This window comes from Phyllobates terribilis, unplaced genomic scaffold (assembly GCF_046119375.1).
Source record: "Phyllobates terribilis strain yellow unplaced genomic scaffold, ASM4611937v1 Scaffold_1__5_contigs__length_1240528914, whole genome shotgun sequence".
Taxonomy (NCBI): domain Eukaryota; kingdom Metazoa; phylum Chordata; class Amphibia; order Anura; family Dendrobatidae; genus Phyllobates; species Phyllobates terribilis.
Window position 1 is genome coordinate 188,157,784 of NW_027362761.1, and position 23,009 is coordinate 188,180,792.

The 23,009-nt window shown below is 40.4% G+C and overlaps 1 protein-coding gene across 4 annotated transcripts in view; it reads left to right on the forward strand.

Annotated features, from left to right (window-relative positions):
* Window positions 1–23,009, forward strand: part of PCSK5 (proprotein convertase subtilisin/kexin type 5) — a 955,602-nt gene that overhangs the window by 523,201 nt on the left and 409,392 nt on the right. For all 4 annotated transcript variants that reach the window (XM_073670684.1, XM_073670697.1, XM_073670703.1 and 1 more), the window contains exons 18-20: window positions 3,964–4,067; window positions 5,634–5,763; window positions 9,339–9,454. In XM_073670684.1, the coding sequence (XP_073526785.1) occupies window positions 3,964–4,067; window positions 5,634–5,763; window positions 9,339–9,454 (350 nt within the window). The remainder of the gene's footprint in view (window positions 1–3,963; window positions 4,068–5,633; window positions 5,764–9,338; window positions 9,455–23,009) is intronic.

Here is a 23,009-nt window from a genome sequence, read left to right on the forward strand (position 1 = left end):
TGGGTCGTAATTTCATCTTCCAACAAGACAACGACCCAAAGCACACAGCCAAGAAAACCAAGGGAAAAAGTCAAGGTGTTGGAGTGGCCTAGTCAGTCTCCTGACCTTAACCCAATTGAAAACTTGTGGAAGGAGCTCAAGAATAAAGTCCACATGAGACACCCAAAGAACCTAGATAACTTGGAGAAGATCTGCATGGAGGAGTGGGCCAAGATAACTCCACAGACCTGTGCCGGCCTGATCAGGTCAAATAAAAGACGATTGTTAGCTGTAATTGCAAACAAGGGTTATTCCACAAAATATTAAACATAGGGGTTGTATAATAATTGACCCACACTTTTATGTTTAAAATTTAATAAAATTCAACTGAGCAACATAACTTTTTGGTTTGTAAGATTTATGCTTCTGTTCATAAAACCTACTCTCGTTTGCAGTTTGAAGGCTCTAACTTATTTGCATCTTATCAAACCAGCTAAATCTGCAGGGGGTTGAATACTACTTGTAGGCACTGTATGTCCTGTAGATATATAGTCACAAGCCTCCCACATATAGTAAACTTGCACCCTTTAGTGCCTTTCATGTGGCACTAAAAGGTGTTTTGCCTTATTTAACCTATTAAATCAATAAATAATTTTATGAAAATGACCTGGGGTCCCCCCTATTTTTGCTGACCAAATGTAAAGCAGTCAGTTGTGGGCTTATATTATTAGGGTGGGAAATTCCCTGGTTATTGGGTCCTTCACAGCCTAAAAATACCAGTCTGCAGCCACCCTAGAATTGGTGCATCACATTAGATGCACCAATTCTGGCGCTTGGCCTGGCTCTTCCTGATTGCCCTACTGAGGTGACAATCAGGTTAATGGTAGTTTGGGTTGATGATAGGATGATAGCTGTGATTTGTCAAAAATCACAGCTGCCATCAAGCTCTGAGGATAGTAATGGAGAGGTGTCTATCATACCTCATACCTTTCCAACCGCACATTTAGTGTCTTCAACTCCCACACTACCTCCTCAACTCGCTTTCTCTTTGTTGGGAGTCCCTCATGGCTCTGTCCTAGGACCCCTACTCTTCTCCATCTATATTCTTGGCCTGAGACAACTCATAAAGTCCCATGGCTTCCAGTATGCTAATGAAACTCAGATCTACCTCTCTGGTTCAGATGTCACCTCTCTGCTGTCCAGAATCCTGGGGTGTCTATCAGCCATATCCTTGTTCTTCTCCTCTCACTTCCTCAAGCTCAACATGGACCAATCTGAACTCATTATCTTTCCTCCATCTCACTTGTCTTCCCTACCTAATCTGTCTATCACAATAAATGACATCACACTTTCCCCTGTACCAGAAATCCGCTGCCTCAGAGTAACCCTTGACTCTGCACTGTCCTTCAAACCACACATCCAAGCTCTCGCCACCTACTGTCACCTCCAGCTCAAAAATATTTCCGGAATCCGCCCTTTCCTCAACCATCAATCTACTAAAATGCTTGTGCATGCCCTCATCATCTCCCACCTCGACTACTGCAACATCTTCCTCTGTGGCCTACCTGCTAACACTCTCGCACATCTCCAGTCCATCCTTAACTCTGCTGCCCAACTAGTTCATCTCTCTCCTCGCTACTCCTCTGCTTACCCCCTCTGCAAATCCCTTCATTGGCTCCCAATTCCCCAGCGTATCCAGTTCAAACTATTATTACTGACCTACAAAGCCATCCAAAACCTTTCTCCTTCTTACATCTCCGAACTAATCTCCCGATATCTTTCCTCACGTACTCTCCAGTCCTCCCAGGAGCTCCTTCTCTCCTCCACATTTATTCATTACTCACCCAATCACCTCCAAGACTTCTCCTGAATATCCCCCATCCTCTGGAATTCTATGCCCTAACACGTCCGATTATCCACCACATTCGGATCCTTAAGACTTAACCTGAAAACCCATCTCTTCAAGAAAGCTTACAACCTGCAATGACCACACTGCCACCTCAACACCACTAGAGCTACTGCAACCCCTCCCCGCCAACCTACTGTCTCCTTCCCCATCATCCTGTAGAATGTAAGCCCACAAGGGCAGGGTCCTCTTCCCTCTGTACCAGTCTATCATTGTTAGTTTGTTTACTGTAAGTGATATCTGTATTTTGTATGTAACCCTTTCTCATGTACAACACCATAGAATTAGTGGTGCTATATAAGTAAATAATAATAATAATAATAATACTTACTAATCCAGTAATCAAAAAATAAAACCACACACATAAAAAAATATATTTAAATAAAGACTCCCCAACACTATCCCTCATTCACCAATTTTTTTTTTTAAAAAAAAAAGCCCATGCAGGTCCGCTGTAATCCAACAAATCCGATGTAGTCCAGAAAAGTATACCTGAAAAAACATAAAAAGACAGAAATAAAAATAAGGGACAGTCCCTCCTTCACCAATTTATTACCAAAAATGTTCCCACGAAGCTCCGATGTAGTCCACGTTTCCTGAATCTGGCTCCAGCGACTGTGAATAGAAGTAAAGTGACCCCTATTCACATGCGACGCAGCGCCCATCCTAAGATGTGATAGGACAAACCAAAATGAGGAAATGAAAACACCTAGAATCAACACAGCTAAAGACAAGAGCATTATCAGCAGTTAGACAGAGACAACACAGACTATGGTCCAACAGAGAGCAAAACTGACCCACAGCCAGAGGTCACCGGATCGAGTCCCGGAGTCAAGCCAAGACAATACTCACCTCCAGCGTCATTCCAGCAATTTTGTCACTGGATATCATTGTTACGTCACGTGACCTCTGCAGTTAACCAGTGTGGATGAAATAGTAAAGGCCGCAAAAATTCGAAAAATTAGTTTTAGCCCCAATTACATGCATTTAAAGGGGTTGTCCAGTCAAAAGTGATGTCTGCTGCCACTCTGTATGTCTGCAGACTTATGAATCCCCCCCAGCGCTTACACTGTGCACTGTGGAGATTCTCCTGTTTCAGACCCGGTCTATCCAAGTGTATGGAGTGAGGCGGCGCCGACTGGCTGAAGGTATGTGTAACTTATACATACCCTCCGTTACCGGGTCTGAAACCGGCGAATCCCCGCAGCGCACAGTGCCTGCACTGGGGGATTCATGAGTCTGCAGTCACACAGAGTGACTGCAGACGTATAACTTTTGACCAGACAACCCCTTTAAGTAAGAAAATAGATTGTGCCTAAACGTGCACAAGCCCATGATTATCTGCTCTATTTTCATTCAATGACCCACTCTAAGGCTGAGGTACCCCTAGCGTATGGTATCCAATGAATTATTCTAATGACACTCTGCTCCTGCTCTGCTGCGAGCGAGAGCCGAGTGTCAGTGCTCCAGTCCTCTCGCATGAGAGAATCACAGCACAGCTGCGGAGGAGACAGGGAAATTCATTTCTCCATCACCATCTCCTCTGTTGCTGGCGTCGGCAGGAATTGCATTGCACTTGGGTGATATCGAGTGCAGTACGATGTTTCACATGCACCCATAGACCTATATGGGTGCGTGTGATCCGAATTCAGCATGCAGTCGCAGCATGCTGTGATTTTTTTGAAGTCCCATCGTGATCAGATCGGAGCTGTAAAAAAAAACGCATATGAGCACAGAATCATTGATAAACTTTGGACTAAATGCAATCCGATTTTTTATCAGATTGCATTTGTACAATTTAATCGCAAGTGAGAGCGAGCCTTAACGTTCAGAATCATACAGTGTCTTCTCTGTGGACTGGAAGTCAGTTTTTCTATGCATTGAGGCTCTCATTGAAATATATTCTCTTCTGGTTTAAATATAAGATGATGTATGATTTAGATGGTCAGAATCGAAGACATGCCACAAACCATGTGAAGTAAATGAGATCATAAACCAAAGAAACTGGTTTAAGACTTCAAGAAAAAAACAGCTTACTGTGCTGATTTATCTGTCCTTGAGAGCTGTTTGTTCTTTAGTTTGCAGGGATCCCGGTGTCTCATCAGTTGTGATGATGGAAAATACTACAGCATCGTGAAGAAGGAGTGTGACCCGTGTCACAGATCCTGTGCCACATGCTCAGGTAAAGTACGCCTTATTAAGCTGTGTGCCCACGATGCGTTTTTGGGTTCGTTTTTTGGTGCGTATTTGCAGCGCGTAAACGCTCCAGAAACGCATTGCACACCTTATCCCATGACTTCCTATGACATTCTGCAAGTTCTGTGCACATGGTCAGGATTTTTTCTGCGCAGATTTTACTCGCAGAAAAAATACAGACATGACCAATTCTTGTGCTTTTCTGCATGCGTATTTGCCTATACAATGCATTGGAAAAACGCATGGCTAATACGCATGCAAAACGCGTCAAATACGCGTCAAATATGCATCAAAAACGCATTGAAAAACCGCATGCGTTTTTCTGCCAAGGAGATGCAGAAATGCTCAGGAAAATTTCTGCTTCATTTCTGCATCATGGGCACTAAGCCTTACACCGGATTTATGTGTCACTGGATATGGAACATTCTTCACATGAATAAACTACTGCTTTTCCTGATCTACTTAAAACAAGAGCCTAAATTTACCTTGTATATCCCAAGAACATTTTGATTGTAATATCCCTTTTATTCTATTTAATATATGTAAGGGAGATTTCAAAGGTTGTTTTTTGACAATTTTTGTGCATTTTTTAGGCTTTTTTTTTCTTTAAAAAAGTAGCACTTTCTGGTATTGCAGGGCTTGTTTTGTTTTCCATATAGGACAGGGAAATGCATGAAAAAAAAAAAGAAATTCAATTCTTGGTGTCTTTTTATAAGCCAAAAAAATCTCTGTATAGCATGCTTACATTATATGAATTCAGCATGTCAAGTTTTGCCTCTCCTACCCTGAAAAATATCCTCATACTGTTGATGCGCTCATAAATATCCCATAATTAAAATGAATCTGTCAGTTGGATCTACCATCCTAAGCCATATCTATGGACATGCAGGTCATAAGAAGTTGAATAAAATGATACCTTGATATCTGCGATCCGGTGTCTTATCCACATAAATCCACGTTTTTCTTATATGTAAATGAGCTGTTCAGGATCTATGGGCCGGACACTGATCTGTATGAGAATCTGCCTCCAGAGATTATTCTTCTCTGTGTCCGGCCCATAGTTCTTACCAGCTCATTTGCTTATAAGATAAATGTGGATTTCTCTGGAATAATATATTAGATCACAGATATTAAGGAATCATTTTATTCAGCTTGATATGACCTTCATGCCAAAATAGATTGCTTAGGAGGGTTGATCCTACTTACAGATTCCCTTTAACTCCCCCATCCTTCTAGTTACACTAACGTACACTCTTTATTTAGACTAGGAATTAGTCTAGATTTGGAATGTCATAACCTTTCACATATCCAACGTTCACTTCTCGAATACGGACAGATATATCCAGTCCAACAATGGGTCTTGTGGAGTTTAGGTCAGGAGACCCATGGGTCAGGACTCGGAGTTCCGGTTGATTATTGGTTCAGCAGACCTGATTATTGCCTATATCATATCGTGTACTAGTCAATTCTAAACCTTTCATATGTAGGTAAATAGGTAAGACTATTGTATGTAAATGTACATATTTTGATTATATCTTATTTATCTTATTAGGTCCTGGAATAGATAATTGTTTAAATTGCGCAAAAGAAATGTTCTTTGAAGATGGACGTTGTGCCCTATCATGTGGCTCCCAGTATTACATGGCACCCCCCAAAGCAAATGGGTTTAAAACCTGTAAAAGGTAAGCAGTACTGATGTACAGGAATGTGCCTTTAAGAAGATGAAAATCTGTGTTGGAGGGTGAGATGTTAGAATGCAATACATCAATATTAGATTGCGGCATTAGTGTACGGCCTCAGGCAATAATGATCTAATAACTAGAAGTGTGACATTAATAATGTATAGGACATGATACAGAAGGCGTAGTGAACATATACCACTATAAATAGTCCAGAAGGAAAAACATTCCTGAAATATCACAGAATATGCAGCTGCAGAATATCTATAATGTGATACAATCAGAATACATGCTCATCTAGTGAATTGTCACTGTCTTTTTTTTGTAACAATTTATTTAGTAATTTCCCACATACTAGCAAAACTGCACATATGATGCATAAAACACGAGGGGCAATATTTTTTTTACAAAGTGAGTCAATGGCCGTTTTCAATTTCGATTGGAGGTATGCATTGGGAACACTACTAAAGTGTTTCTCCGATAGGAGCAAAAAAGGAGATCTGAACAGAGTCCTTTTGGATGAGCTAATTCTCATTTGCGAGTATTTGCCCATGTAAATATGCCACCGATCACCCAACGAACAAGCCAATCGCTCATTCATTGGTCCATCTGATCATTTATGTTGGCAAAAAAAAATTATCTAAACAGTCTGGACTGCAGACTCGTACATGGTAGCAAATTAATGCTGCAGTTAGATGTGCCTCATCAAAGCATCGTAACAACCACAGATCGACTATAAAACAAATCTATGGTCTTTTACACAGACGGTGAACAATGATAGTGACTGATTGATCCCTAATACTATTGTTCTGTCCGCATACAGATTTTGCGATCTGCTGCTGATAACATGCTGCTGTACAGGGACAGAACGTTTCTATCAGGGATCATCCTATTGCTGCGATTATTCATCATCCATGTAAAAACAGGCCAGTAAATGAGCGCCGATCGACTTATTATATGGTTGGTCATTGCTAATTAATGGACCAAAATTGGAATGTCTAAATGTATTATTAGGATACAGCTGAGAGGAGGAGGACTAAAGGCCCCATACACGTTAGACTAATGTCGGCCGACCCTGCTGATATCGATGGGTTCAGCCGTTGATCTAATATGTAGAGGGACGCTTGCCGATTTATGGGCAGGAGGGATGTCTATCGTGCATGTCTGATTTCGGACTGCTAATCGCATTGTTCTCCTGGATATAAGCTGCCAGGAGAACAATGACACCCGAGCGCTTGGCCAAACTAGCACTCCTGTGCATGGGAGAGTCAGCTGAGATGGCTGTTGGATGAATGATCCACTGACAGCCATAAAGGGTCCTATTCACATCTGCGTTGGGCGCTTGGAGCGACTGTTGCCAATTCCATCTCATAAGCTGTAAGAAGAGCACAGCACAGTATGCAGTGCTACTTTTTCTGTGGACACCATGTTGGAACTTGATGGACCCCATTATAAGCCAGTGGGGCTTGTCAGGCATTGTAGGTGTCACTTATGTGATCGATTTTCATTCTCAATTGAACCTACCTCAATTCAACGTTGCTTTAAACCTTGGAATGGTGCGGAATTGAAACACAAAAGTAAATTAGAAAGTTGTGCCACTTTTCATTTCATTCCTTTATTTAAACCAGAAAACCTCTGAAATGGATGCTAAGACTAGCAGTATGTAAAAACTGTAATCCTTATTACTATTTTCCAACACATGGACGCATGCAGCATATTGGATTCTCCTGCTGTAAAAGAACATAAATGGATCATTTGGAGAACTGCTGTGTTAGAATGAAGATGTCATTATTCACTGAAGTAAAGGACTACGATGGGTGGGGGGGAAGGGTGCGTAGCTTCTTTTAGTTGTATCTCCTGGGAGAGGATACGCACATATATTCTCTATGAAATGAAGAAAATAAATAAGCATACTTGTGATGTGACTGGTTAAAGTAGCAGCGAGTTGTAGTGTTTGTGCTGCAGAATAATAAGCAGCAGACCCAAGGCTCGATGTTTGGAAGTGACAGCTATGGCAGGGGATTTTCTTAATGTATGAACGAAAAATGTGGCGATTAATGTAAATTTCCCAATCTAATGAAACCCTTCAGCCCCCCGTACACATCAGATTAAAACAGCGAGAGGCTGTCACAGCTAATTACATCAAGTGCAAGCAGGGAATTCTGCTTTCAATTCCGCACATTAATGCCCATTACACAGCGTCAGAAGGCTTCAGTGCCTATAGTCAGGACGGACGCATGATTTTATAGCGTAAAATGAGACCAGCTGTGCTCCTCGTAGTGGAAGGATATGTGGCCAGTGAATGCGTTCTCATTCCAAATGGGATTAATGGAGATGCAATACGTGTTATTAGAATGAAATCATTCTTGACAAGGTGTAAAAAGTGTCAACACATTCAGCTTCCGACTCGAAAATATACTATCTGCTCCATCAGAAGTCCTCAATACTAACCTGAAGCAGAAAAATCCTAATCTGCCGCCCTCTGTGTCAGTCACTGGCCGCTATCAGCAGCATACCAATGAAGAAATGTATCTCGGTCCAGAAATGTACTTGTATACGTAGTTACTGAATATCCTATGATTTATTTTTCAACATAAAAATTCCTTACAATTTTAGAAATACATGCTTGTCATCAGTATCTGATTCCTTCATATACTATACTAATCTATTTTAAAACTATCTGGAAATGATATGAATAGTAAAGAAAATGCCAATGCATTCTAAAAATGGCTTATATTGCTGTGCAGGCATGTAAGTGCAGTACTCTAGATATCTTCACCCTTTAGATCTATACCATTCTGTAAGCACACAGCTGTACGAAATTAGAAAACATGGCTGCTTTCTTTTACAGAAACAGTGCCACTCTTGTCCTTAGGCTGTGTTTGGAATTGCAGCTTAGCCGCATTCATTTAAACAGGGCTGAGTTGCTGTACCTTACGCAGCCCAAAGTCATAAATGGCGCTGTTCCTTGAAGGAGGCGGTCATATTTTTCTACTCGCATTCAATTTCTTTAAAATAGCTAGATCCAAAACCAAGCCTTACTTATCCATCTAGGTTATAAACAATTGTACTTGTCATCTTCTTCCCTCCACTATATTCGCCCTTAAAGGGTACCAGTCACATTGTACATGCTGTCCGATCTGTGAACAGTAGTGGTATCGAGAAGGAGAAGCTAATCAGAATGATATATACTGTAGTTTTTAGGAAAGGATTCAGTATAACTTCTATTTTATTCCTTTTAATCTCAGGTGTTTGTATGCCGATGAGTCCAGTGGGTGGTCCTACTCAGTGATTGACAGCTATCTCTACATGTACAGTCATTCAGTTACTGAAAAGGACTGCCCACTGGACTCATAGGCATAAAAAACACCAGAGATTTCAATGAATAACATACAAGTTTTACTGAAACGTTTCTAAGTAGCTCTTTCCTGGTCTATTATATCCTGCCTGCAGATCAGACACCATTTTCAACATGACAGGTTCCCTTTAAGAATTCTTTTTCAGCGGCAGCTTGTCATATACAGGCATTTTTAATGACTGCTGTAGATTACATGGAACATGTTACTGATGTTTTACAGATGTGATGGCAGCTGTTTGTCATGTTCTGGGCCCGGAGACAGGAACTGTACTAGTTGTCCGGATGGGTATCTACTAGAAGGCAGCACCTGTTTGGTTGGAACGGTCTGTAAAGATGGTGAGTCGATGCGTCAGTGTGATACATACATTCAGTTTTTTATATAGCACCAGAGGTAAGAACGTGTGAAGGTTATTGGCTTAACCGGATGTGAAATTTACACTGGTAAGAAAAAAATGCAATATTTACTAGAGAAATGTGTTTCTATTAGCTATTCCGGTTGTGGAGCTGTATTATGATAAGCACTTTGATAACGGGCTGAATGCATGTCTAACGGGAGGATGAGTGAAGGATTGCTCAGACGTGGATTGTAGTCTGCAGTGTATATATATTTATCTGTGAATACCCAACCTTTATAACCACTGTGCCCTTCAGATAAATTGCAGTGTCCTACATCAATTTATTTTTACTGCCACTCACGCCAACCTTATGAAGAACGGCAATGTTAATGTAGGTTGAGCACATAGCGCTGGGACATGGCGCTGTGAATGTTTTCATTTCAAGCAGCCGGTTGTTATTTTGTATAGACAAGCACTGAACTTCCATTGTGAAGGCAGGCAGGCAGCGTAGCAAACATTGGGACTGATGTCCTTGCTCAGTGCACCCAGCAATTTCATAGACTCAACCACAACAGAAGCCACTGAGCTCGTACTATAGAGCGCATATCAGAAATGAGATGAGTGGTGTCACGCTTATGTGAAGTCTAAATCACCCATTTATCAACGAGCACGCAGAACTGGCATGTATAATATCAAGGATTGGCTTCTTCTAGGTTAATGCCAAAGCCTACATCTAGTTATCGTAACACTGATAGTGATGAATTCATCTTCTCCATTTACTACTCGCTGTACTGTCTCAAGCCGAGCATAGGCTTCCCGCATTCGCATCTAGTGTCATCTGCAACAGAGTAGAATATAATGAAGGAGCTCTAAGCAGATCATTGAATGATATCCAGTGATATAGCATAACCAATAACATTGCATTATTGTGTTTTGATGAAAAACCCATTAAGGTAAAATGTCTTTCTTTAATCATTGCCCTTCTATGTGTCATGATAGTTTCTCAAACATCAGACGAATATATGGATGCCGTCTGGCAGTCCATGGTCATTAGGGAAATCCACAAATAGCGCATCACTGGCAACTTATGGCCGGAATCAGGGAATACACAGCAAATGCAACTGTATTATTATCTAAAAGTTAGACTGAATGTCTGCCTCACTTTCTAAATTCAAATTAAGGAGATTGACCAGCTCTTACATGGGCATATGAATCCTCCCCGGCCTTGTAAAGACCAGGGAACTTGATTTCATATACTATATAATTTACATATTAAGGAGGTTAATGAATGGCCTATTCCACTTTGGACAACTAAGGTTAAATGAGTTGTCTCATTAAGGCAGCTTCATTCGAAAACCCTATAAGGGCATTTAGCTGTGTAATAGGTGGGTCTTCTGCTTGAGACCCACTTCTATTCTTGGAGTGGATAACCACTCACAATAAGGATGTTTTTCTCTGGTAGACCTGAGCCATTCATGTTTTACATGGTCAGCTATTATGGGAAAATGTATGTTCAGACAAGGTTAGACTTTTCTTTAGTTCTTAACATTTGCATGAAAACTGTTTCATTGCCTGGTCATGATGAGCTTCTGATTAGCTTCCAATGCCAAAGCAGCTATCAATGTCAGCTGTTCATCTCTGTTGCTACAAAGCATACCAAATGGCTGTTGCTGTGGACCTTACCAACCACTGTTGCTTTCAAGCTTACTTAATAGCTGTTATTATGGGGCTTATTATTGGCTGTTGCTATGGTGCTTATTAATGGCTGTTGTTATGAACCTTACCAACTACTTTTGCTTTGAAGCTTGCTAACATCCTTATGGGTAAGCTGTATCATTCAAGTGTATTTTCCTCTTAACAGAGATGTCCTATGGGTTTCCCCTTGTGCAGTCATTACTGAATTCAGCCGGCTAATCATTTGTCCGCTTCTCTAGCTCCATATTTCTTGCATGCTTGGTGGCTGTTCATGTGCCTTATATACTATATAGTAAATGTTGAGTTTTAGCACTGTGTATAATAGCCATGTACTGTATATTAACTATAGTTGAGCAAAAAGATTCAGCAACTCTGGTTCCATGACCACAATGGTAGCATATGTCATGGACATAACTTTCTGCAATTCTAACATGACAAATTGATTCTGGCATGCATTAGTTTATCAGTCTTGTAACTCAAAAATGTCTTAATGGATTCAGTTAAATCTCTGAAAAAGACTAAACTGATTCCTAACAAAATAAATAGAATCTATCATAATAGGAATACACAGTTCTACAGCAAGGACTTAAGATCTGATACTGTAGTTTGTCATAGAAAGTGCACTATGAACATAGTACCCAAAAACCATCTCTCATAGATAGAGAAGGCAACACTCCACACTAGTAGAGACCAAAATAATCCCTATGGCTAATCATCATATAAGGATCATGTATATGTTTAGTATTATCTTTTGTAAACGATAAAGAATTTGTTTTAAACAATATTGATGTATAACACATCTTGATCCTTATATGACGATTAGTCATAGGAATATTGTGGTCTCTATAGAAAGGATACTGTAGCTTGTCATAGAAAGAATACTGTAGCTCATCATAGAAAGGATACTGTAGCTCATCATAGAAAGGACACTGTAGCTCATCATAGAAAGGACACTGTAGCTCATCATAGAAAGGACACTGTAGCTCATCATAGAAAGGATACTGTAGCTTGTCATAGAAAGGACACTGTAGCTTGTCATAGAAAGGACACTGTAGCTCGTCATAGAAAGGATACTGTAGCTTGTCATAGAAAGGACACTGTAGCTCATCATAGAAAGGATACTGTAGCTTGTCATAGAAAGGATACTGTAGCTTGTCATAGAAAGGACACTGTAGCTTGTCATAGAAAGGATACTGTAGCTTGTCATAGAAAGGACACTGTAGCTTGTCATAGAAAGGACACTGTAGCTCATCATAGAAAGGACACTGTAGCTTGTCATAGAAAGGACACTGTAGCTTGTCATAGAAAGGATACTGTAGCTTGTCATAGAAAGGATACTGTAGCTTGTCATAGAAAGGACACTGTAGCTTGTCATAGAAAGGACACTGTAGCTCGTCATAGAAAGTTTACTGTAGCTTATCATAGAAAGGACACTGTAGCTTGTCATAGAAAGGATACTGTAGCTTGTCATAGAAAGGACACTGTAGCTCGTCATAGAAAGGACACTGTAGCTCATCATAGAAAGGACACTGTAGCTTGTCATAGAAAAGGTACTGTAGCTTGTCATAGAAAGGACACTGTAGCTCGTCATAGAAAGGATTCTGAAGTTTGTCATAGAAAGGACACTGTAGCTCGTCATAGAAAAGATACTGTAGCTTGTCATAGAAAGGACACTGTAGCTTGTCATAGAAAGGATACTGTAGCTCGTCATAGAAAGGACACTATAGCTTGTCATAGAAAGGACACTGTAGCTTGTCATAGAAAGGACACTGTAGTTCGTCATACAAAGGACACTGTAGCTTGTCATAGAAAGGACACTGTAGCTCGTCATATAAAGGATACTGTAGCTTATCATAGAAAGGACACTGTAGCTTGTCATAGAAAGGACACTGTAGCTCATCATAGAAAGGACACTGTAGCTTGTCATAGAAAGGATACTATAGCTTGTCATAGAAAGGATACTGTAGCTTGTCATAGAAAGGACACTGTAGCTCATCATAGAAAGGACACTGTAGCTCGTCATAGAAAGTTTACTGTAGCTTATCATGGAAAGGACACTGTAGCTTGTCATAGAAAAGGTACTGTAGCTTGTCATAGAAAGGACACTGTAGCTCGTCATAGAAAGGATTCTGTAGTTTGTCATAGAAAGGACACTGTAGCTCGTCATAGAAAGGACACTGTAGCTCGTCATAGAAAGGATTCTGTAGTTTGTCATAGAAAGGACACTGTAGCTCATCATAGAAAAGATACTGTAGCTTGTCATAGAAAGGACACTGTAGCTCGTCATAGAAAGGATACTGTACCTTGTCATAGAAAGGACACTGTAGCTTGTCATAGAAAGGATACTGTAGCTTGTCATAGAAAGGACACTGTAGCTCGTCATAGAAAGGACACTGTAGCTTGTCATAGAAAGAACACTGTAGCTCGTCATAGAAAGGACAATGTAGCTCGTCATAGAAAGGATACTGTAGCTTGTCATAGAAAGGACACTGTAGCTCGTCATAGAAAGGACAATGTAGCTCGTCATAGAAAGGATACTGTAGCTTGTCATAGAAAAGACACTGTAGCTTGTCATAGAAAGGACACTGTAGCTTGTCATAGAAAGGATACTGTAGCTTGTCATAGAAAGGACACTGTAGCTTGTCATAGAAAGGACACTGTAGCTTGTCATAGAAAGGATTCTGAAGTTTGTCATAGAAAGGACACTGTAGCTCGTCATAGAAAAGATACTGTAGCTTGTCATAGAAAGAACACTGTAGCTTGTCATAGAAAGGACACTGTAGCTCGTCATAGAAAGGACACTGTAGCTTGTCATAGAAAGAACACTGTAGCTCGTCATAGAAAGGACAATGTAGCTCGTCATAGAAAGGATACTGTAGCTTGTCATAGAAAGGACACTGTAGCTCGTCATAGAAAGGACAATGTAGCTCGTCATAGAAAGGATACTGTAGCTTGTCATAGAAAAGACACTGTAGCTTGTCATAGAAAGGACACTGTAGCTTGTCATAGAAAGGATACTGTAGCTTGTCATAGAAAGGACACTGTAGCTTGTCATAGAAAGGACACTGTAGCTCGTCATAGAAAGGATTCTGAAGTTTGTCATAGAAAGGACACTGTAGCTCGTCATAGAAAAGATACTGTAGCTTGTCATAGAAAGGACACTGTAGCTTGTCATAGAAAGGATACTGTAGCTCGTCATAGAAAGGACACTATAGCTTGTCATAGAAAGGACACTGTAGCTTGTCATAGAAAGGACACTGTAGTTCGTCATACAAAGGACACTGTAGCTTGTCATAGAAAGGACACTGTAGCTCGTCATAGAAAGGATACTGTAGCTTATCATAGAAAGGACACTGTAGCTTGTCATAGAAAGGACACTGTAGCTCATCATAGAAAGGACACTGTAGCTTGTCATAGAAAGGATACTATAGCTTGTCATAGAAAGGATACTGTAGCTTGCCATAGAAAGGATACTGTAGCTTGTCATAGAAAGGACACTGTAGCTCATCATAGAAAGGACACTGTAGCTCGTCATAGAAAGTTTACTGTAGCTTATCATGGAAAGGACACTGTAGCTTGTCATAGAAAAGGTACTGTAGCTTGTCATAGAAAGGACACTGTAGCTCGTCATAGAAAGGATTCTGTAGTTTGTCATAGAAAGGACACTGTAGCTCGTCATAGAAAGGACACTGTAGCTCGTCATAGAAAGGATTCTGTAGTTTGTCATAGAAAGGACACTGTAGCTCATCATAGAAAAGATACTGTAGCTTGTCATAGAAAGGACACTGTAGCTCGTCATAGAAAGGATACTGTACCTTGTCATAGAAAGGACACTGTAGCTTGTCATAGAAAGGATACTGTAGCTTGTCATAGAAAGGACACTGTAGCTCGTCATAGAAAGGACACTGTAGCTTGTCATAGAAAGAACACTGTAGCTCGTCATAGAAAGGACAATGTAGCTCGTCATAGAAAGGATACTGTAGCTTGTCATAGAAAGGACACTGTAGCTCGTCATAGAAAGGACAATGTAGCTCGTCATAGAAAGGATACTGTAGCTTGTCATAGAAAAGACACTGTAGCTTGTCATAGAAAGGACACTGTAGCTTGTCATAGAAAGGATACTGTAGCTTGTCATAGAAAGGACACTGTAGCTTGTCATAGAAAGGACACTGTAGCTTGTCATAGAAAGGATACTGTAGCTTGTCATAGAAAGGATACTGTAGCTCGTCATAGAAAGGACACTGTAGCTTGTCATAGAAAGGACACTGTAGCTTGTCATAGAAAGAACACTGTAGCTCGTCATAGAAAGGACACTGTAGCTTGTCATAGAAAGGACACTGTAGCTCATCATAGAAAGGACACTGTAGCTCGTCATAGAAAGTTTACTGTAGCTTATCATAGAAAGGACACTGTAGCTTGTCATAGAAAGGACACTGTAGCTCGTCATAGAAAGGACACTGTAGCTTGTCATAGAAAGGACACTGTAGCTTGTCATAGAAAGGATACTGTAGCTTGTCATAGAAAGGATACTGTAGCTTGTCATAGAAAGGACACTGTAGCTTGCCATAGAAAAGATACTGTAGCTTGTCATAGAAAGGACACTGTAGCTCATCATAGAAAGGACACTGTAGCTCGTCATAGAAAGTTTACTGTAGCTTATCATAGAAAGGACACTGTAGCTTGTCATAGAAAAGGTACTGTAGCTTGTCATAGAAAGGATACTGTAGCTTGTCATAGAAAGGACACTGTAGCTCATCATAGAAAGGACACTGTAGCTCGTCATAGAAAGTTTACTGTAGCTTATCATAGAAAGGACACTGTAGCTTGTCATAGAAAGGACACTGTAGCTCGTCATAGAAAGGACACTGTAGCTTGTCATAGAAAGGACACTGTAGCTTGTCATAGAAAGGATACTGTAGCTTGTCATAGAAAGGATACTGTAGCTTGTCATAGAAAGGACACTGTAGCTTGCCATAGAAAAGATACTGTAGCTTGTCATAGAAAGGACACTGTAGCTCATCATAGAAAGGACACTGTAGCTCGTCATAGAAAGTTTACTGTAGCTTATCATAGAAAGGACACTGTAGCTTGTCATAGAAAAGGTACTGTAGCTTGTCATAGAAAGGACACTGTAGCTCGTCATAGAAAGGATACTGTAGCTTGTCATAGAAAGGACACTGTAGCTTGTCATAGAAAGAACACTGTAGCTCGTCATAGAAAGGACAATGTAGCTCGTCATAGAAAGGATACTGTAGCTTGTCATAGAAAGCACACTGTAGCTCGTCATAGAAAGGACAATGTAGCTCGTCATAGAAAGGATACTGTAGCTTGTCATAGAAAAGACACTGTAGCTTGTCATAGAAAGGACACTGTAGCTTGTCATAGAAAGGATACTGTAGCTTGTCATAGAAAGGACACTGTAGCTTGTCATAGAAAGGACACTGTAGCTTGTCATAGAAAGGATACTGTAGCTTGTCATAGAAAGGATACTGTAGCTCGTCATAGAAAGGACACTGTAGCTTGTCATAGAAAGGACACTGTAGCTTGTCATAGAAAGGATACTGTAGCTTGTCATAGAAAGGATACTGTAGCTTGTCATAGAAAGGACACTGTAGCTCATCATAGAAAGGACACTGTAGCTCGTCATAGAAAGTTTACTTTAGCTTATCATAGAAAGGACACTGTAGCTTGTCATAGAAAGGACACTGTAGCTCGTCATAGAAAGGACACTGTAGCTTGTCATAGAAAGGACACTGTAGCTTGTCATAGAAAGGATACTGTAGCTTGTCATAGAAAGGATACTGTAGCTTGTCATAGAAAGGACACTGTAGCTTGCCATAGAAAAGATACTGTAGCTTGTCATAGAAAGGACACTGTAGCTCATCATAGAAAGGACACTGTAGCTCGTCATAGAAAGTTTACTGTAGCTTATCATAGAAAGGACACTGTAGCTTGTCATAGAAAAGGTACTGTAGCTTGTCATAGAAAGGACACTGTAGCTCGTCATAGAAAGGATACTGTAGCTTGTCATAGAAAGGACACTGTAGCTCGTCATAGAAAGGACACTGTAGCTCATCATAGAAAGGACACTGTAGCTTGTCATAGAAAAGGTACTGTAGCTTGTCATAGAAAGGACACTGTAGCTCGTCATAGAAAGGATTCTGAAGTTTGTCATAGAAAGGACACTGTAGCTCGTCATAGAAATGATACTGTAGCTTGTCATAGAAAGGATACTGTAGCTTGTCATAGAAAGGATACTGTAGCTCGTCATAGAAAGGACACTATAGCTTGTCATAGAAAGGACACTGTAGCTTGTCATACAAAGGACACTGTAGCTTGTCATAGAAAGGACACTGTAGCTCGTCATAGAAAGGATACTGTAGCTTGTCATAGAAAGGACACTGTAGCTTATCATAGAAAGGACACTGTAGCTTGTCATAGAAAGGATACTGTAGCTTGTCATAGAAAGGATACTGTAGCTTGCCATAGAAAGGATACTGTAGCTTGTCATAGAAAGGACACTGTAGCTCATCATAGAAAGGACACTGTAGCTCGTCATAGAAAGTTTACTGTAGCTTATCATGGAAAGGACACTGTAGCTTGTCATAGAAAAGGTACTGTAGCTTGTCATAGAAAGGACACTGTAGCTCGTCATAGAAAGGATTCTGTAGTTTGTCATAGAAAGGACACTGTAGCTCGTCATAGAAAGGACACTGTAGTTCGTCATAGAAAGGATTCTGTAGTTTGTCATAGAAAGGACACTGTAGCTCGTCATAGAAAAGATACTGTAGCTTGTCATAGAAAGGACACTGTAGCTCGTCATAGAAAGGATACTGTAGCTTGTCATAGAAAGGACACTGTAGCTTGTCATAGAAAGGATACTGTACCTTGTCATAGAAAGGACACTGTAGCTTGTCATAGAAAGGATACTGTAGCTTGTCATAGAAAGGACACTGTAGCTCGTCATAGAAAGGACACTGTAGCTTGTCATAGAAAGAACACTGTAGCTCGTCATAGAAAGGACAATGTAGCTCGTCATAGAAAGGATACTGTAGCTTGTCATAGAAAGGACACTGTAGCTTGTCATAGAAAGGACAATGTGGCTAGTCATAGAAAGGATACTGTAGCTTGTCATAGAAAAGACACTGTAGCTTGTCATAGAAAGGACACTGTAGCTTGTCATAGAAAGTATACTGTAGCTTGTCATAGAAAGGACACTGTAGCTTGTCATAGAAAGGACACTGTAGCTTGTCATAGAAAGGATACTGTAGCTTGTCATAGAAAGGATACTGTAGCTCATCATAGAAAGGACACTGTAGCTTGTCATAGAAAGGACACTGTAGCTTGTCATAGAAAGGATACTGTAGCTTGTCATAGAAAGGATACTGTAGCTTGTCATAGAAAGGATACTGTAGCTTGTCATAGAAAGGACACTGTATCTCATCATACAAAGGACACTGTAGCTCGTCATAGAAAGTTTACTGTAGCTTATCATAGAAAGGACACTGTAGCTTGTCATAGAAAGGACACTGTAGCTTGTCATAGAAAGGATACTGTAGCTTGTCATAGAAATGATACTGTAGCTCATCATAGAAAGGACACTGTAGCTTGTCATAGAAAGGACACTGTAGCTTGTCATAGAAAAGGCACTGTAGCTCGTCATAGAAAGGATACTGTAGCTTGTCATAGAAACTACACTGTAGCTTGTCATAGAAAGGACACTGTAGCTCGTCATAGAAAGGATTCTGTAGTTTGTCATAGAAAGGACACTGTAGCTCGTCATAGAAAGGACACTGTAGCTCGTCATAGAAAGGATTCTGTAGTTTGTCATAGAAAGGACACTGTAGCTCGTCATAGAAAAGATACTGTAGCTTGTCATAGAAAGGACACTGTAGCTCGTCATAGAAAGGATACTGTAGCTTGTCATAGAAAGGACACTGTAGCTTGTCATAGAAAGGATACTGTACCTTGTCATAGAAAGGACACTGTAGCTTGTCATAGAAAGGATACTGTAGCTTGTCATAGAAAGGACACTGTAGCTCGTCATAGAAAGGACACTGTAGCTTGTCATAGAAAGGACAATGTAGCTCGTCATAGAAAGGATACTGTAGCTTGTCATAGAAAGGACACTGTAGCTCGTCATAGAAAGGACAATGTAGCTCGTCATAGAAAGGATACTGTAGCTTGTCATAGAAAAGACACTGTAGCTTGTCATAGAAAGGACACTGTAGCTTGTCATAGAAAGGATACTGTAGCTTGTCATAGAAAGGACACTGTAGCTTGTCATAGAAAGGACACTGTAGCTTGTCATAGAAAGGATACTGTAGCTTGTCATAGAAAGGATACTGTAGCTCGTCATAGAAAGGACACTGTAGCTTGTCATAGAAAGGACACTGTAGCTTGTCATAGAAAGGATACTGTAGCTTGTCATAGAAAGGACACTGTAGCTCATCATAGAAAGGACACTGTAGCTCGTCATAGAAAGTTTACTGTAGCTTATCATAGAAAGGACACTGTAGCTTGTCATAGAAAGGACACTGTAGCTCGTCATAGAAAGGACACTGTAGCTTGTCATAGAAAGGACACTGTAGCTTGTCATAGAAAGGATACTGTAGCTTGTCATAGAAAGGATACTGTAGCTTGTCATAGAAAGGACACTGTAGCTTGCCATAGAAAAGATACTGTAGCTTGTCATAGAAAGGACACTGTAGCTCATCATAGAAAGGACACTGTAGCTCGTCATAGAAAGTTTACTGTAGCTTATCATAGAAAGGACACTGTAGCTTGTCATAGAAAAGGTACTGTAGCTTGTCATAGAAAGGACACTGTAGCTCGTCATAGAAAGGATACTGTAGCTTGTCATAGAAAGGACACTGTAGCTTGTCATAGAAAGAACACTGTAGCTCGTCATAGAAAGGACAATGTAGCTCGTCATAGAAAGGATACTGTAGCTTGTCATAGAAAGCACACTGTAGCTCGTCATAGAAAGGACAATGTAGCTCGTCATAGAAAGGATACTGTAGCTTGTCATAGAAAAGACACTGTAGCTTGTCATAGAAAGGATACTGTAGCTTGTCATAGAAAGGACACTGTAGCTTGTCATAGAAAGGACACTGTAGCTTGTCATAGAAAGGATACTGTAGCTTGTCATAGAAAGGATACTGTAGCTCGTCATAGAAAGGACACTGTAGCTTGTCATAGAAAGGACACTGTAGCTTGTCATAGAAAGGATACTGTAGCTTGTCATAGAAAGGATACTGTAGCTTGTCATAGAAAGGACACTGTAGCTCATCATAGAAAGGACACTGTAGCTCGTCATAGAAAGTTTACTGTAGCTTATCATAGAAAGGACACTGTAGCTTGTCATAGAAAGGACACTGTAGCTCGTCATAGAAAGGACACTGTAGCTTGTCATAGAAAGGACACTGTAGCTTGTCATAGAAAGGATACTGTAGCTTGTCATAGAAAGGATACTGTAGCTTGTCATAGAAAGGACACTGTAGCTTGCCATAGAAAAGATACTGTAGCTTGTCATAGAAAGGACACTGTAGCTCATCATAGAAAGGACACTGTAGCTCGTCATAGAAAGTTTACTGTAGCTTATCATAGAAAGGACACTGTAGCTTGTCATAGAAAAGGTACTGTAGCTTGTCATAGAAAGGACACTGTAGCTCGTCATAGAAAGGATACTGTAGCTTGTCATAGAAAGGACACTGTAGCTCGTCATAGAAAGGACACTGTAGCTCATCATAGAAAGGACACTGTAGCTTGTCATAGAAAAGGTACTGTAGCTTGTCATAGAAAGGACACTGTAGCTCGTCATAGAAAGGATTCTGAAGTTTGTCATAGAAAGGACACTGTAGCTCGTCATAGAAAAGATACTGTAGCTTGTCATAGAAAGGACACTGTAGCTTGTCATAGAAAGGATACTGTAGCTCGTCATAGAAAGGACACTATAGCTTGTCATAGAAAGGACACTGTAGCTTGTCATACAAAGGACACTGTAGCTTGTCATAGAAAGGACACTGTAGCTCGTCATAGAAAGGATACTGTAGCTTGTCATAGAAAGGACACTGTAGCTTATCATAGAAAGGACACTGTAGCTTGTCATAGAAAGCATACTGTAGCTTGTCATAGAAAGGATACTGTAGCTTGCCATAGAAAGGATACTGTAGCTTGTCATAGAAAGGACACTGTAGCTCATCATAGAAAGGACACTGTAGCTCGTCATAGAAAGTTTACTGTAGCTTATCATGGAAAGGACACTGTAGCTTGTCATAGAAAAGGTACTGTAGCTTGTCATAGAAAGGACACTGTAGCTCGTCATAGAAAGGATTCTGTAGTTTGTCATAGAAAGGACACTGTAGCTCGTCATAGAAAGGACACTGTAGTTCGTCATAGAAAGGATTCTGTAGTTTGTCATAGAAAGGACACTGTAGCTCGTCATAGAAAAGATACTGTAGCTTGTCATAGAAAGGACACTGTAGTTCGTCATAGAAAGGATACTGTAGCTTGTCATAGAAAGGACACTGTAGCTTGTCATAGAAAGGATACTGTACCTTGTCATAGAAAGGACACTGTAGCTTGTCATAGAAAGGATACTGTAGCTTGTCATAGAAAGGACACTGTAGCTCGTCATAGAAAGGACACTGTAGCTTGTCATAGAAAGAACACTGTAGCTCGTCATAGAAAGGACAATGTAGCTCGTCATAGAAAGGATACTGTAGCTTGTCATAGAAAGGACACTGTAGCTCGTCATAGAAAGGACAATGTGGCTCGTCATAGAAAGGATACTGTAGCTTGTCATAGAAAAGACACTGTAGCTTGTCATAGAAAGGACACTGTAGCTTGTCATAGAAAGTATACTGTAGCTTGTCATAGAAAGGACACTGTAGCTTGTCATAGAAAGGACACTGTAGCTTGTCATAGAAAGGACACTGTAGCTCGTCATACAAAGGACACTGTAGCTTGTCATAGAAAGGACACTGTATCTCATCATAGAAAGGACACTGTAGCTCGTCATAGAAAGTTTACTGTAGCTTATCATAGAAAGGACACTGTAGCTTGTCATAGAAAGGACACTGTAGCTTGTCATAGAAAGGATACTGTAGCTTGTCATAGAAAGGATACTGTAGCTCATCATAGAAAGGACACTGTAGCTTGTCATAGAAAGGACACTGTAGCTTGTCATAGAAAAGGCACTGTAGCTCGTCATAGAAAGGATACTGTAGCTTGTCATAGAAAGGACACTGTATCTCATCATAGAAAGGACACTGTAGCTCGTCATAGAAAGGACACTGTAGCTCGTCATAGAAAGGATTCTGTAGTTTGTCATAGAAAGGACACTGTAGCTCGTCATAGAAAGGATACTGTAGCTTGTCATAGAAAGGACACTGTAGCTTGTCATAGAAAGGATACTGTAGCTTGACATAGAAAGGACACTGTAGCTCATAATAGAAAGGACTCTGTAGCTCGTCATAGAAAGGACACTGTAGCTTGTCATAGAAAGGATACTGTAGCTTGTCATAGAAAGGACACTGTAGCTTGTCATAGAAAGGACACTGTAGCTTGTCATAGAAAGGACACTGTAGCTCGTCATAGAAAGGACTCTGTAGCTCGTCATAGAAAGGACACTGTAGCTTGTCATAGAAAGGATACTGTAGCTTGTCATAGAAAGGACACTGTAGCTTGTCATAGAAAGGACACTATAGCTCATAATAGAAAGGACTCTGTAGCTCGTCATAGAAAGGACACTGTAGCTTGTCATAGAAAGGATACTGTAGCTTGCCATAGAAAGGATACTGTAGCTTGTCATAGAAAGGACACTGTAGCTCATCATAGAAAGGACACTGTAGCTCGTC